At 44.8% G+C, this 16692-nt stretch overlaps 1 protein-coding gene across 6 annotated transcripts in view; it reads left to right on the top strand.

Moving 5' to 3' along the window:
* The first annotated feature begins 1645 nt into the window (after positions 1 to 1645).
* FAM47E (family with sequence similarity 47 member E) overlaps positions 1646 to 16692 on the top strand; it is a 55472-nt gene continuing 40425 nt past the window's right edge. For 3 of the 6 annotated variants that reach the window (XM_075544177.1, XM_075544176.1, XM_075544175.1), the window contains exons 1-2: positions 1646 to 1788; positions 14697 to 15066. In XM_075544177.1, coding sequence (XP_075400292.1) covers positions 1712 to 1788; positions 14697 to 15066 — 447 coding nt within the window. In that variant the 5' untranslated portion in view covers positions 1646 to 1711. Of the gene's footprint in view, positions 1789 to 1893; positions 2198 to 14696; positions 15067 to 16692 lie in introns of those variants that run through there. The other 3 variants (XM_075544174.1, XM_075544179.1, XM_075544178.1) reach the window with 3 other exon arrangements.

Raw genomic sequence — 16692 nt, 5'->3', positions numbered from 1 at the left:
TTGGGCAATGGATAGAGAAGACTGGAGAACTGAAGCATTGAATTGTGATGCTGGCGAAGACTATTGAAAGTATCATGGGCTGCCAGAACAAATAGAACTGTCTTGGAAGAAGTACAGTCAGAATGCTCCTTAGAAGCAAGGATGGCTAGACTTCATCTCACGTACTTTGGACATGTTGTCTGGAGAGGTCAGTCCCCGTAGAAGGACCCATGCTGGTCAAGTGGAGGAGCAGTGAAGCAGAGGAAGGCCCTCAACTGGAGGGACTGACAGTGGCTGTAATCATGGGCTCTACCAGAACAATTGTGAGGCTGGTGCAAGATGAGTCAGAACTGACTGGGGTGGGGTGGTGGCACCTAACAACAGAGGCACATGGAAAGGCCATGGCTCAGGCCAGGTGCACCTTAGTCATCCAAGGGACACCTTTGCTGTTCAAAATGGTGAAGGTCTTTTGTAGTAGATGTTGCAGGAAGATAGATGTGATTATGTCCCCCATTTGGAGACCAGGAAATCAGTAAAGCTAAAAAAAGCTCAAGTTATTGCAGGACTGCAGAATGATTAAGGAGTAGAAATAGGGTGTAACTCAGGCTGCCTACTGCGCGCTCTGCTATAGGGAAGACGCGTGTTGGAGGGGCAATAGCTGTGAAGACGCTGAAACCAGCACTGTCAGGGGCCCTTTCATGATACCCAGGTATTTAATAGATTCCCAACGTGAAGCTAATTTATACCGCAGAGGTTGAAAATGAAATTGGAGCTAAGGATTGCAAAAACGACCCCTCAATCAAAGTCATAATTTGACCCCTGCAATACTTTTATTTATTTTTAATTAAAACATCATTTTATTGGGGGATCTTACAGCTCTTATAAAAATCAATACATTAATTGTATCAAGCATATTTGTACATATGTTGCCATCCTGGAATAATTTTGCGACAGGCGAAGAGCACTATTAATATTTAAATCCGGATCTACAGAAGTACCACCAGCATGAGAACCTATCAACCACATGCTTCAGAAATCCTGCTAGAGAGCAGCTGCCTCCCCGAGCTAGCTGGATGGTCCCTAGAGGGCAGGGTCACTCTCTTCCTTGCTGGCAATCTCACTTCCCTCACTGCCATCAAGTCGAGTCTAGCCCATCTTGACGTTATAGGGCAAAATAGGGCAAAGTAGAGCTGTCTCTTTGGGTTTCCAAGGCTGTCCTGGGGTAGAAAGCCTCAAGTCTCTCTCGAGGCGCAGTCGATGGCTTTGCGCTTCAGACCTTGAGGTTAGGACAACCATGTAAGCTACTCCACCATCCGGCATGAGTCAGCACAAAAGCTAGATGGACATCTGCTGGTGACTGGACACAAACTTCCCATCTGGGGCCATCTGGGGTTCTTGGACCTCCAGCTCTGTTTAAAGGCTTTCCCACCATAGTCATTCAGTCTGTCTGTCTCTCTTTCCCCCCTCCAACAAACTTGTTTTCTTAAACCGTACCAAGCAAAGATGAGGTGGTTCAACCTGCAGGGAGTTTCGGTGGGAAGCAGATGAACAGCGCTTCCCCAACCACACAAAGATCAACCACCCCCAAGGCAGCCGGCCAGGCCCCGGCGCGCAGGCGCGGACCGCCAGGCCGGGAGGGCCGAGCCAGGTGCCCCGTCTCCTAGCAACCAGACCGGCCAGCCGAGGCACAAACCGCCCGAGCCCGAGCCGGCGCGCGGGGTCCGGCGACACCATGGCGGAGCGGCTGCGGCGGCTCGGCCGGCCGGTGGAGGCGAACCCGGGGCCCACGGGGCCGACATGCAGGCCGCGGTAAGCGCGCACGCGCGCGGCGCGGGGCCGAGCGCGCACCCTGTGCGTGCCGCGGGGGGGCGCCCGGCGCCGGGAGGGGGCGCGCAGGAAGGCGGGAAGCGGCAGGAAGTCCCGCCCGGCGCTCCTCCTCAAAGGACAGCTCCGGGCGCCGAAATGATGATGAGCGACAAATGATGATAAAACGACAGCTCGAGACGCTTCTCGTCTCCAAAAGCCGTTCCTGCCCTCCTCCTCGCAGCCTTCTTTCTCCAGACCGGAAGCTGCCGGCCTGAGGCGGTGGCGGGTATGACTTAGCTGAGGACTCTTAGAGCGCCCAGGCCAAATCCACTCTTTACATTTCTTCCGGGTTAGCGACTGGGCCACCTTTGTTTGAGGCTCTGCTGCCTGTGGAGCGGTTACTGGTCCATCTGTGAGTGCGGCCAATCCGAGTCTGTGTTTGCGGGGTTCCTCAGGGACCTGGGAGAGCTGCCATTTCGCATAGTTTGTGTCATAACCCAGGGACAAGCATAGGCTTTCACTTATGCTGATTGCTTGGACTTTTTATGAGAATGGCATTCCACCTTCCTGGAAGCAGGATGTGGCTGTTAAGGTGCATTGTCTATCACAAAGACGGGAGTGGGAGCCTTGTGTAAAGACGCCACAATGGGAAATTTGATGATCAGAAAACACATGCTAATAACAATATTTAAAATTTTTAGATAGTTCTTGCACTTCTAACATGTTATGATTAGAACTATATTCTTCAGTAATGTTTAACAATTAGGTTGCTGCATGATACTCACTTCTAGACATAAAGGGACTAAGAATCGAGTTTGTCTTAAAACATTGGTATACAATGAGGGTTTTTGAGGATTTTCAAGGACAAAAATGAGTCCTGTTATATGTGATCATTAAAGTTCGTAATATGCAAAGTCACTTCAACATTGGGAAATATGTACACATTGTACTTTAACTCCTATTATCTTTTGTCTTTATGACTACATGAGTAAACTTTGTTTTTCTTATGTACTGGTTTTTGCATCTCCCTAATGTATTTAATACGCATTTATTGGTGAATGTAGAGTAATATCAAGCACCAGGTCACACACAACAGATAATAGACAATGAAATTTATTGGATACTTAAGTTAAAATGTTTTGTGTAAGACACATATTACTTCTAGTACTTTTTGTATGTTAGCTACATTGATGTTATATTAAATTAATATAATGTCAGTATTATATTAAATATATACTAGAATTCTTCTCACTATACTTGTTCAATCTGTATAGTGAGTAAATGATCAGAGAAGCTGCCTTACCTGAAGAATGTGGCATCAGGATTGGAATAAGGCCTATTAATAACCTGCAATATGCAGATGATACAGCCTTGCTTGCTGAAAGTGAAGAGCTATTGAAACACTTGCTGATGAAGATCAAGGACTGCAGCCTTCAGTATGTTGACAACTCAATATAAGGAAGACCCAAATCCTCACAACTGAACCAATAAAGATTTTGTCTTGCTTGGATCTACAATCAGTGCTCATGGAAGCAGCAGTCAAGAGATCACAAGAGTTACACATTGGGCTGCTAATAGGAAGGTCAGCAGTTCAAAAGCACCAGCTGCTCCACTGGAGAAAGATGAGGCTTTCTACTTCCGTGAAAAGTTACAATCGTGGAAACGCACAGAGGCAGTTCTACCATTCTGTAGGGTCATTATGAGTTGGATTCAACTTTATATCAGTGAGTTGTTTATTTGTTTTTTTAGGGTACATTATTAGCACTAAAGGAGGTTTATAATACTTTCCTAAGCAGAGCAGAGGGCAAAGGACTTGTAGTTGAGGGGCTCAGAACCAAAAAGAGGCATGCCAAGAAGAGCTGATCTTGACTGGAGAAGTTAGTTCTGATTCTGAGATGTAACCTGTGGACTTCTTTAATACATTTCCATAATCACGAGGGAAAGAGAGAGATTGCATTAAGTAAATTTTCTGTCCTTTTAAAGAGTATTGAAAAACAAGGATATTACTTTGAGGATTAGGGTATGTCTGGCCCAGCCCATGGTACTATCAATTGCCTCATGCATGTGAAAGTTGGACATTGAATAGGAATGCTGAAGAACAATTCATGAATTTGAATTGTGGTGCTGGAGAAGAATGTTTAACCATGGACGGCTAAAAGGACAAACCGATCTGTCTTGGAAGAAGTAAGGCCAGAGTGCTCCTTGGAGGCCAGGATGACAAGACTTCATCTTAAATACTTTAGACTTGTTGTCAGGAGAGACCAGTCCCTGGAGAAGGTTATCATACTTGGTAAAGTATAATGAAGGAGATTGATTGAGACCACGGCTACAACAGCCAGCTTACCCATAGGGACAATTGTAGGATGGTACAGGACCATGCGGTGTTTCCTTCTGTTGTGCATAAGGATGCTGTGGGTCATAGCTGACTCAATGTTACCTAGCAATCTAAAAAATAAGAAAATTCCTCTGTGTGTATGCCAAACCAACTGTAACAGGTTTATTGTGCCAACCTGGCCAATAGGAAAATATAGGTTAATCGGGTCGCAGTTTGATTAGAGGGCAAAGAGATAAATGGCTCAGCAAGGCCCGCCCCTTTCTCTCTTCCTCTCTGGTGATTGGACCAGCATGCTACTGCTTTAGCTAGTTTTCTGCCTCAACCTATGTGCTACACTACCTGTGGGCTAAGCCAACCAGTGGATCATGTTGCTAGCGCTTGAGGCTCCTTCAGGACCCACTTCTCCATGCTGCTGGTGTGTACATTGCTTGAGCTTGAGGCTGGAGGATCCCATTGCCTTGCATTACTTGAATTTGATATCCTCTCTGGTCCTGCTTCCCTAAGTTCCTGAGCTACTGACTGTGGTTGACTCATCCTGCTGTTTGCTGCCTGAGGGCATACTCTGCCTGCCTTGCCCAAGGGAGGACTCCACTGTCTGCTTCCTTGACCTTGGACCCAGGCAGCTCATGTGAGTCAAAGGCCTTCTAGTATCAGTATATTAACTGTTCCACAAAAGTGAGTTGGACTGAGCCTTCTGTACTGCTGTATGGACTAATTAGCTGTTATAGTCCTTCTTGTATTATATATATACACACACACATATACACACACGCATATACACACACATATGTATACATATATATGCACACATATATATGTTTGTACATATAAAATAGTAAGTGTCCCAGTTTTGTTTCTCTAGAGAACGCTGCCTAACATAGTTTAAATTTAAAATTACATATATTGTTGAGAAAATTTAGAAAATAACTGTGCCTAAATGCTACACAGTCAAACAGCAATGTGATTGAATTTGTTGCAGTGGTCAACTTATTCGAGTTCCCATGCTATTGCATGTCACCTGGGACTGGAAGTCCCACTGGCTGGTTATCACGACGTATGTATGTATCATGATAAAAAGTATTGCTGGCCCTCCTGAATTGAGTTGCTGGATTAACAGACGTGGATGAGCAAAATGGAACAGAAACCTGCTACCTATTAATTTATCTTTGGCCAGTAATCTCTCATTTTGAATCCAGTTACATATTGGGTGAATGGAGGAAGAGTTAGACAACTCATCCCCACCTTTTGCTTATTAGATAAGAGGTAGAAAATTTCAAAGTTAGTGTGTGATACTTAGCCAGCACTAGCTGAAACACTGAAAAGTAATCTTTAAAGAGAAAAAAAGATAAGAAGCAACAGGAGACAAGAAAACTATGCAGAGGACTGTATTCACCATTTTTTGGCATATGGCCAATTTGCTGGATAGTCAGATCATAGAATTGTTTGATATAATATTCAATTAAAATAAAAGTTGAAATCACCAAATCAGGGAAAAATTGATCCATAGCATCTAGCAGCCCAATTTTAAAAAATCCATAGATTGGATTATTAAATGTTGCTAAATATCAGAACAGAGATCATGTGGCAAGGTATCAACTGTTTGGGTCAGGTTTATCCTATTAGTAGTATACTTCCAAGAGGCTCTCTGAAATAAGCACTTACAGTGACACCAGAGGGACAGATGTTAAAGAAGGTATTGATGTGGTAGGGGCCCCATAGCATAATCAACGTTGGACGTGGGTGCCCTTAGACACTTCATAATCTTTATTTCTGGCTGGAACTCAGATGCTGGAACTGATACCAGTTTCACTTAGTTCTCTGCCAGTGACCTTCCACTGTGGCACTTACTTTTCCATCGTCCTTATCTGCTTGGCACCCATAGCTCTTTGCTTTGAATGGCTCGTGCCTCTGTCTCCTTAATGCCCTGAGCATATGCTTATTGAATAATGTGTTGCTGACAGTGACTGAAGTAAACTGTCACAGCTCTCTCAGTTGATGAGTTTGAATCCCCAATCTTTTCTTCAAAACGGAGCACCTTACCCAGTGCACCACCAGAGACCCATCTCATAAGATTGCAGCCTAGGAAGACCTAGGGAACAATTCTACTCCTGGGGACAGGGTTGCTATGAGTTGGAATTGATTCGATGGTACCCCACAACATTATGATTCTTCAAATTGCTCAATGTATTTTTGAACCACAAAGGGGCCCACAGGCAGGTCTGTGGGTTGCGTTCAGTTGATGGACAGGTGGGCAACCTGTGGTCCAGCTCGGCCTGAGTTTAGGTGAGAAAAGGAGTCCTACAGAGGTTATATGAAGTTCCCAGCTCTAAAGAGTGACTGAGCTGTCACTGGACGTAGGTTCCTCCCTCTCCACTGTTTCCCTTTACATGATAAGAATGGGAGACGACTTGAGTGACCTTCACAAGAAAAAAACGGATAAGTGAAATGTGGAGGCAGCAGGTAGGAGCAATGGGTGAGGTTTACACAAGTGAAGAACAGAATGGAATATAGAACCATTTAAGAATACATGCACTTAGAAGCCCTGGTATTAGAGCAGTTACCTATTGGACCACTAACTGCAAGAAAATATGCACCTGACCCTTTACTCAATTCCCACCCTCATAAAGAGAACACTGAAGATAGGGCTACTACAGCAAAATGTGATAGGTGGTGCCCAGCTATCAGAGAGAATAGCACCTGGGGTCTTAAAGACATGTCTTAAAACAAGCAGCCATGTAAGGGGTGTCAACTAGTTACTCAGAAGAAGCACACCAGGTGGTGTGATCCGAGGATTGTAAGTATTAAAATCCAAATCCAGAGCACCGAATGGGATCAGAGCTTAAATTGTGACCACCCCATTGACAATAGAAGCCCCAAATCCATTTGCAGAGCCCACACATGGATGAAGCCTCTGGTGAATCCCTCCTCTGAACAAAGTCTGAGATGCAGGTCGCCTTGCTTGCAGACAGCCCTGTAACCTCGATTAGGGCAGATATAGTTAGATTGAAATTTAATACCTTATCATTCCCCTGACCCATTTAAAATTAGTTCTGTTTTTAATATTTTATGCTTTCTTTTTTATTACAGTTTTCCTATGTTTTGTCTAGTCATTACTGGGGTTTTATTTGTTTGTTTCTTTGCTTCCTGTTTGTGTTTGTATGATTTTCTGTATAAGAAATCAAAGATAGGTCAATCTATAGTCAGTAAGTGGATTAATAATGCTTAAGGGCATGGCAGGAGAAGGTAGGGGCAGATGGGGAGCTAACAATGAGTATGAGAAAAAATGTTCTGAAATGGTCTGTGATTGGATGATTAAATTGTATGATATGTAAAGCTTATGCCAATGAAACTATTTTTTAAAAATACATGCACCCAAAACAACAATGCAGACTTTGCAAGGACACGTGTGTTACAAAGTATCATTGAATGGATACAGTTCAACCACATTTGTGTGTTTGGGGACCACAGAGCTTAACAACAAGCAACTGCTGCTGTGGAGTCGATTTCAGGTCCTGGTGACCCCTGGGTGGTAGCTCTGCTCCACAGGGAGCCCGGTGGCTGATCTTGTTCAGAATTACATTGCCAGGCCATTTTTCTGAAGTGTATCTGGATGGATTTGACCTCCCACCATTCCATGAGCAGCCAAGCAAAGTATGCTTTTTAAAAAAAAGTCATTTTATTGGGGACTCATACACCTCTTATCACAATCCATACATAAATCAATTGTGTAAAGCACATTTGTATATTCGTTACCCTCATCATTCTCAAAATATTTGCTCTCCACTTAAGCATCAGCTCATCATTTTCCCCCTCCCTCCCTGCTACCCCCTCCCTCATGAACTCTTGGTAATTTATAAATTATTATTATTTTGTCATATCTTACACTGTCCAAAGTCTCCCTTCACCCACTTTTCTGTTGCCCATCCCCCAGAGAGGAGGTTATATGAAGATCCCTGTAATCAGTTCCCTCTTTCCACACCACCCTCCTTCCACCCTCCCAGTATTGCCACTCTCACCACTGGTCCTGGAGGGATCATCAGCACTGGATTCCCTGTGTTTCCAGTTCCTATCTGTACCAGTGTACATCCTCTGGTCTAGCCAGATTAGTAAGGTAGAATTGGGATCATGACAGTTGGGGGTGGGGTGGAGGAAGCATTTAGGAACTAGAGGAAAGTTAAATGTTTCATCGTTGCTTCACTGCACCCTCACTAGTTCGTCTCCTCCCCACGACCCTTCTGTAAGGGGGTGTCCAGTTGCCTACAGATGGGCTTTGGGTCCTGACTCCGCATTCCCTCCATTCACAATGTTATGATTTTTTTATTCTTTGATGCCTGATACCTGATCCCTTTGACACCTCGTGATGACAGAGGCTGGTGTGCTTCTTCCATGTGGGCTTTGTTGCTGTTCAGCTAGATGGCCACTTGTTTACCTTCAAGCCTTTAAGACCCCAGATACTATCTCTTTTGATAACCAGGTGCCATTAGCTTTCTTCACCACACTTGCTTATGCAACCATTTGTCTTCAGCAATCGTATAGGGGAGGTGAGCACACAATGATATGATGTTCTTTGATGCCTGACAACTGATACCTTTGGCACATCATGATCATGCAAACTGCTGTGCTTCTTCCTCCATATGGACTTTGTTGCTTCTGAGCTAGATGGCTGCTTATTTACTTTCAAGCCTTTAAGACCCCAGATGCTATATCTTTTGATAGTCAGGCACCATCAGCTTTCTTAACCACATTTGCTTATGCACCCACTTTGTCTTCAGTGATTGTGTAGGGAAGGTGAGCATCATGGAATGCCAGTTTAATAGAACAAAATGTTCTTCCATTGAGGGCGTATTTGAGTGGAGGTCCAATGTGCATCTGCTATCTTAATACTAAACCTATAAATATATGCACATAGATCTATTTCCCCATCCTTATATAAAAATATATTTGCATATGTACATGCCTTTATCTAGACCTCTATAAATATGCTTTGCCTCCTAGCTCCTCTATTTCCTTTGACTTTCCTCCTGTCCCATTATCATGCTCAGTCCCCACCTGGGTTTCAGCAATTCCTCTCGGTTACAGTACCTTTGGTTATGCCCTACCAGGCCTCCTATACCCTCCTCACCACCGATTTGGATCACTTGTTGTTCTCTTGTCCCTGGGTTCATTAACACCACTTCGTTTGCCCCCACTTGCCCCTTTCCTATGTCCCCCCGGAACTGTTAGTCCTGTTTATTTCTCCTCCAGATTGTTCATCCAGCCTTCTTATTTAGACAGACCTGCAGAGATAATAACATGCACAAAAACAAGACAGAGCACACCAAGCAACAAAAGAAAAAACAACAAAAAGCCAATAACAAAAACAAAAACCAATGAGTCCAGCCCCACCGTGAGACATGACACCCCTTCCTGACCCATAGCCCTACAGGGGACAACACTGGAGACACAATGTGGGGATTGCACCCGATCTGATCCCACCACACCGAGGCAAAACACTAAGGGGGTGCAACAGAACAGCGAGGGAATGGAGCAGCAAGGTCCACAGGGAATGCTGAAGGTGGGCTTTGAGGCCAGGGCATGGTGCCCCAACAGACTGGACTGGAAAACACTTATAAAGGCCAACAAATGATCCCTGAACTAACTACAAGCTTTTCTTGTTGTGTTTTGTTGTCATTGGTTTGTTGTTCTTATGTTGAATACTGCTGCTTGGTTTTGCTCTGTCTTGTTTTTGTGCATGTTATTATCTCCACTGGTCTGTCTAAATAAGATAGGCTGGATGAACAATCTGGAGGAGAAAACAACGGGACTGACAGTTCCGGGGGGACATGGGAGAGGGGGAGGAGGTGGAAAGGTAGTGGTGTTAACAAACCCAGGGACAAGGGAACAACAAGTGATCCAAATTGGTGGTGAGAAGGATGTGGGAGGCCTGGTAGGGCATGATCAAGGGTAATGTAACCAAGAGAAATTGCTGAAACCTTGGTGGGAGCTGAGCATGATAGTGGGACAGAAGGAAGGTCAAGAAAAATAAGAGGAAAAAGCTGGGAGGCAAAGGGCATTTATAGAGGTCTACATAAAGACATATACATATGCAAATATATTCATGTATGAGGATGGGGAAATAGATCTATGTGAATATATTTATAGGTTTAGTATTAGGTACAGAAGGACATTGAACCTCTACTCAAGTACTCCCTCAATGGAAGAATACTTTCTTCTATTAAATTGACATTCTATGATGCTCACCTTCTCGACACAATCACTGAAGACAAAGCAGATGAATAGGCAAATGTGGTTAAGAAAGCTGATGGTGCCTGGCTATCAAAAGATATAGCATCTGGGGTCTTAAAGGCTTGAAGGTAAACAAGCGGCCATCTAGCTCAGAAGCAACAAAACCCACACGGAAGAAGCACACCAGCCTGTGCGATCAAGAGGTATCAAGGGGATCAGTTATCAGGCATCATCAGAACAAAAAAATTTTACCATAGTGAATGAGGGGTGGGGGCAGTGCAGAGTGGAGACCCAAAGCCCATTTTCAGGCCACTGGAGATCCCCTTCCAGAGGGGTCTCGGGGAGGAGATGAGCCAGTCAGGGTGTGATGTATCAACAATGAAAAATACAACTTTCCTCTAGTTCTTAAATACTCCCTCCACCACATCCCCTGCCACTATCATGATCCAAATTCTTCCTTGAAAGTCTGGCTAGATCAGAGGTTGTACACTGGTGCAGATAGGAGCTGAAGGCACAGGGAATCCAGAGCAGATGAGCCCTTCAGGACCAGTGGTGTGAGGGGCAATACTGGGAGCTTAGAGGGAGGGGGGGGTGTTAAGGATCTACATGTAACCTCCTCCCTGGTGGATGGACAACAGAAAAGTGGGTGAAGGGAGACGTCGGACAGAGCAAGATATGACCAAATAATAATTTATAAATAATCAAGGGTTCATGAGGGAGTGGGGAGCGGGGAGTGAGGGGGAAAAATGAGGACCTGATGCTAGGACCTTAGGTTGAGAGCAAATGTTTTGAGAATGATGAGGGCAATGGATGTACAAGTGCACAATTGATGTATTTATGGATTGTGATAAGAGTTGTATGAGCCCTTAATTTAAAAAATAAATAAATAAAAAGAAAGAAAATAAAGATCAGAGCAGCTGCCAGAAGAGACTCTGAAACTTGCTCTTAATTAAAGAGTATCTGAGGTAAAATGTAAAAATGATGAAGTCAAAGAACGAAACAGAAATTCAAAGGCCAGCTGACTTCCTAAAAACCGTAGCCATGGAACCAGGAGTGCGACTAGCCTTTCTATCAGAGAGAGGGCATCGGAAAGAGGACTCATTCAGATGTAGTTGGGTTAAAATATAACTCCTGATCACTTTTTCTCCATTTTTGACCCATTTTATATTTTTCTAGTTTTGATTATTTTCTGCTTTCTTTTCTGTTGAGGTTTTTCTCCGTTTTTATTTTGTCTTTTTTATGATTTCTATATAGGAAGCTAGAAAAAATTTTAAGCAACTTTTGACTCATTAAAAATTGCTCTCCACATGGGAGCAGATGAAGGGGCAGGAGTAGAGAGTGGAACACAGCCTGGCCCACCAAGCCTTGAGGATGATGTTCCTGAGTAGAGCAGCCAGTCCACAGAGAGAACAACATGGCTGGCCCCACTATGAGAAATGATGCCCCTCAGTGACTAAGGGCAATATAGGGGACAGCACCGGAGACACAGTGTGGGAATTGCACCTGACCTGGTCCCACCACACCGAGGCAACGCACTGGGGGAGTGCAGCGGAACAGCAAGGGAATAGAGTGGCAAGGTCCCCAAGGAATGCTGAAAGTGGACTTTGGGGCCAGGGTGTGGTGCCCCAACAGACTGGACCGGAAAACGCTCCTAAGGACCAGCAAACGATCCTTGAACTAACTACAAGCTTTTCTTTTGTGAAGTGTTTTGTTCTTTGTCAGTGGTCTGTTTTTGTTGTTTTGTTGTCTGGTTGTATACTGTTGCTTTGTTTTCCTCTGTCTTGTTTTCATGCATGTTAGTGTCTCCACAGGTCTGTCTGAATAGGACAGGCTGGATGAACTATCTGGAGGAAAAACAATGGGACCGACAGTTCCGGGGGGACTTGGGGTGGGGGAATGGTAGGAGGGTAAGGAAGTGGTGTTAACAAACACAGATACAAGGGAACAACGTGGGACCCAAAATAATGTGAGGGGGGAGTGGCAGGCCTGGTGGGGAATGATCAAGGTTAAGGTCATGTAGAGAAGAGGTATAGCTGTAGCCCAGGTGGGGATGGAGCATGGTAGTAGGGCAGGGGGAAAGTCAAGGGAGATGGAGGAAGGAGCTTGGAGTCAAGGGGCATTTATGGAGGTCTAGACAAAGACATGTACATGCAAATATATATATATGAGGATGGGGAAATAGATCTATGTGTCTATATTTATAGGTTTAGTATTAAGGTGGCGGAAGGACCTTGGGCCTCTACTCAAGCACTCCCTCAATGCATGAATACTTTCTTTAATTAAATTGGCATTCTATGATGCTCACTCTCCCGACAAAACTTCTGGAGCCAAAGTGGGTGAACAAGTAAATGTGGTGAAGAAAGCTGATGGTGCCCGGCTATCAAAAGAGATAGTGATTGGGGTCTTAAAGGCTTGGAGATAAAAAAGCGGCCATCTAGCTCAGAAGCAACAAAGCCCACATGGAAGAACACACCAAGCTGTGTGATTGCATGGTCCCAAAGGGATCAGTTATCAGGCATCAAAGAACAAAAAATCATATCATTGACTGCACACCTCCATGATAGGGTCGCTGAAGACAAACGGGTGCATAAGCAAAAGTGGTGAAGAAAGCTGATGGTGCCCGGCTATCAAAAGAGATAGTGATTGGGGTCTTAAAGGCTTGGAGATAAAAAAGCGGCCATCTAGCTCAGAAGCAACAAAGCCCACATGGAAGAACACACCAAGCTGTGTGATTGCATGGTCCCAAAGGGATCAGTTATCAGGCATCAAAGAACAAAAAATCATATCATTGACTGCACACCTCCATGATAGGGTCGCTGAAGACAAACGGGTGCATAAGCAAAAGTGGTGAAGAAAGCTGATGGTGCCCGGCTATCGAAAGAGATAGTGTCTGGGGTCTTAAAGACTTGAAGGTGAACAAGCGGCCATCTAGCTCAGAAGCAACAAAGCCCACATCGAAGAAGCACAGCAGCCTGTGAGATCATGAGGTGCCAAAGGGACCAGGTATAAGGCATCATGCAAAAAAAAAAAAGAATATATATATGTGTGTGTAAATGAAGGGGGAAGTGCAGAGTAGAGACCCAGGGCCCAAGTGTCGGCCACTGGAGATCCCCTCATAGAGGGGTTTAGGAGAGGAGATGGGTCAGTTAGGGTGCGATGTAGTACCGATGAAGAACACAGCTTTCCCCCAGATCCTGGATGCTTCCTCCCCCCAACTACCATGATCCGAATTCTACCTTGCAGGACTGGCTAGGGCAGAGATTGTACACTGGTGCATATGGGAGCTGGAGGCACAGGGAATCCAGGGTGGACGATACCTTCAGGACCAGAGGTGTGAGGGGCGATGCTGGGAGGGTGGAGGGTAAGTAGGTTGGAAAGGGGGAACTGATTAAAAGGATCCATATGTGACCTCCTCCCTGGGAGATGGATGGCAGAGAAGGGGGGGGAAGGGAGACTCCGGATAGGCAAAGATATGACAAAATAACAATCTGTGGATTATCAAGGGCTCATGAGGAAGGGGAGAGCGGGGAGGGAGGGGGAAAAAAAGAGGACCTGATGGAGAGGGCTTAAGTGGAGAGCAAATGCTTTGAGAGTGATTAGGGCAAAGAATGTACGGATGTGCTTTATACAATTGATGTATGTATATGTGTGGATTGTGATAAGAGTTGTATGAGCCCCTAATAAAATGTAAAAAAAAAGAAAATGATTAGGGCAAAGTGTACAGATGTGCTTTATACAATTGATATATGTATATGAATGGATTGTGATAAGAGTTGTATGAGCCCCTAATAAAATGTTTTTTAAAAAATTGCTGTCAACAAATGTACAAATGTGCTTGACACAACAGATGTATGTATGGATTGTGATGAGTTGTAGGACCCCCCAATAAAATGATTAAACAGCAACAACAACAACGAAAAGTTTTAGTTAGTTCAAGGTGTGCTTGTTGGCCCTTAAGAGTATTTTCTGGTAGAGTCTGTGGGACACCAAGCCCTGGCACCAAAGTCTGTTTTTTGGTACACCCTGAGGAATTTGTTGCTCTGTTCCCCTCGCTATTCTGTTGCACCACGCCCTTAATGTTTTGCCTCGGTTTGGTGGGATCAGATTGGGCAAAATTGCTGCAAAGTTTACCTTTAATATAAAATCTCCTTCTAGGGCTTCCCCCAGAATCCACCCTACCTTAAAAAAAAGTGGCTGCCAGTCTCTTAGGAAGAAGCTTTAAAACATTTATGGAGAAATAGAGTTGAAAGTTAATGCAATTTTTCTATAACCTTGCTGCAGCCCCTCCATACAGTTCTCACCTTCTACCTCAACCCTGGCAGTTCGTATGACCATGCATGTTGTCTTCTAGGTACAACCAGAATCTACCTTCCTGGAGTTTCCCACAGCACAAGAGCAGGCTGAAGTTCCCCACCTCCCTCAACAGCCGGCAGTGGATATTTGTGAGGAAGGGGCTGGACGACTTCAGGAAAGGCTGCCCTCCCTGTGAAGGTTTGATCACTAAGGGTCCTCAGCAGGGCTTCCTCCCTCTGATTGATCACAGAGCTCCCCAACCTGCCTTGAAAATGAAGCACATCAAGCCACCCAAGGAAGCAGTCATGTTCCCCAAGCTCTCACCAGCCCAGTGGGCACAGAAGAGACACATAGAGGACATTGAAGCCCGCCTGGCTAGGCATCCCTTGGCTGCCTGCCCAAATCTGGAAGAAAGCCTACCTGTAGAGGTACAGTCTCGTGCTAGCTTTGTGAGTAGGACTTTACAGGGGCATTAAGGAGTTCTGGGGGAAAGATGGAGTTTCTACTCCCGTTAAGAGTTGCCGTCCGGAAGGACCTTGGGCCTCTACTCAAGCACTCCCTCAATGCATGAATACTTTCTTTAATTAAATTGGTATTCTATGATGCTCACCCTACCGACACAAATCCTGAAGCCAAAGTGGGTGAACAAGTAAATGTGGTGAAGAAAGCTGATGGTGCCTGGCTATCAAAAGAGATAGTGTCTGGGGTCTTAAAGGCTTGAAGATAAACAAGCGGCCATCTAGCTCAGAAGCAACAAAGCCCACATGGAAGAACACACCAGCCTGTGTGATCACATGGTCCCTAAGGGATCAGTTATCAGGCATCAAAGAACAAAAAATCATATCATTGGCTGCACACCTCCATGATATGATCGCCGAAGACAAACGGGTGCATAAGCAAAAGTGGTGAAGAAAGCTGATGGTGCCCGGCTATCGAAAGAGATAGTGTCTGGGGTCTTAAAGACTTTAAGGTGAACAAGCAGCCATCTAGCTCAGAAGCAACAAAGCCCACATCGAAGAAGCACAACAGCCTGTGAGATCACGAGGTGCCAAAGGGACCAGGTATAAGGCATCATGCAAATATATATTCACTGTGGTATATATATATATATATATACATATATATATATATATATACCTTATATATATATATATATATATATATACCTTATATATACCTTATATATACCATAGTGAATGAAGGGGGAAGTGCAGAGTGGAGACCCAAAGCCCATTTGTTGGCCACTGGAGATCCCCCGACAGAGGGGTTAAGGAGAGAAGATGGGTCAGTCAGGGTGCGATGTAGTTCCGATGAAGAACACAGCTTTCCCCCAGATCCTGGATGCTACCTCCCCCAACTGCCATGATCCAAATTCTACCTTGCAAGTCTGGATAGGGCAGAGGTTGTACACTGGTGCATATGGGAGCTTGAGGCACAGGGAATCCAGGGTAGATGATACCTTCAGGACCAGGGGTGTGAGGGGTGATGCTGGGAGAGTGGAGGGTGAGTGGTTTGGAAAGGGGGAACTGATTACAAGGATCCACATGTGACCTCCTCCCTGGGAGATGGACGGCAGAGTAGGGGGGAAAGGGAGACTCCAGATAAGGTAAGATATGACAAAATAACAATGTATAAATTATCAAGGGCTCATGAGGGAGGGGAGTGGGGAGGGAAGGGAAAAAAGAGGACCCGATGCAAAGGGCTTAGGTGGAGAGCAAACGCTTTGAAAATGGTTAGGGCAAAGAATGTACGGATGTGCTTTATACAATTGATGTATGTGTATGTGTGGATTGTGATAAGAGTTGTATGAGCCCCTAATAAAATGTAAAAAAAGAAAAAAAAAAGAGTTGCCATCTTGGAAACTCGCCAGGGCAGTTCTACCTGTCTCATAGGCTTTCTATGAGTCTGAATGGACTTGATGGCAGTGAGCTTGATCTTTTTGGTATTAAGGAGCTCTGATGGCATAGAGGTATGCCTGAGGCTGCTGACTGCAAGGTCTGCAGTTCAAAACCACCATCCATAGGGTTGCTCTGAGTCTGTATTGACCTGATGGC

Source organism: Tenrec ecaudatus, chromosome 3 (genome assembly GCF_050624435.1).
Source record: "Tenrec ecaudatus isolate mTenEca1 chromosome 3, mTenEca1.hap1, whole genome shotgun sequence".
Lineage (NCBI taxonomy): Eukaryota > Metazoa > Chordata > Mammalia > Afrosoricida > Tenrecidae > Tenrec > Tenrec ecaudatus.
This window is presented reverse-complemented; position numbering and strand designations above follow the sequence as displayed.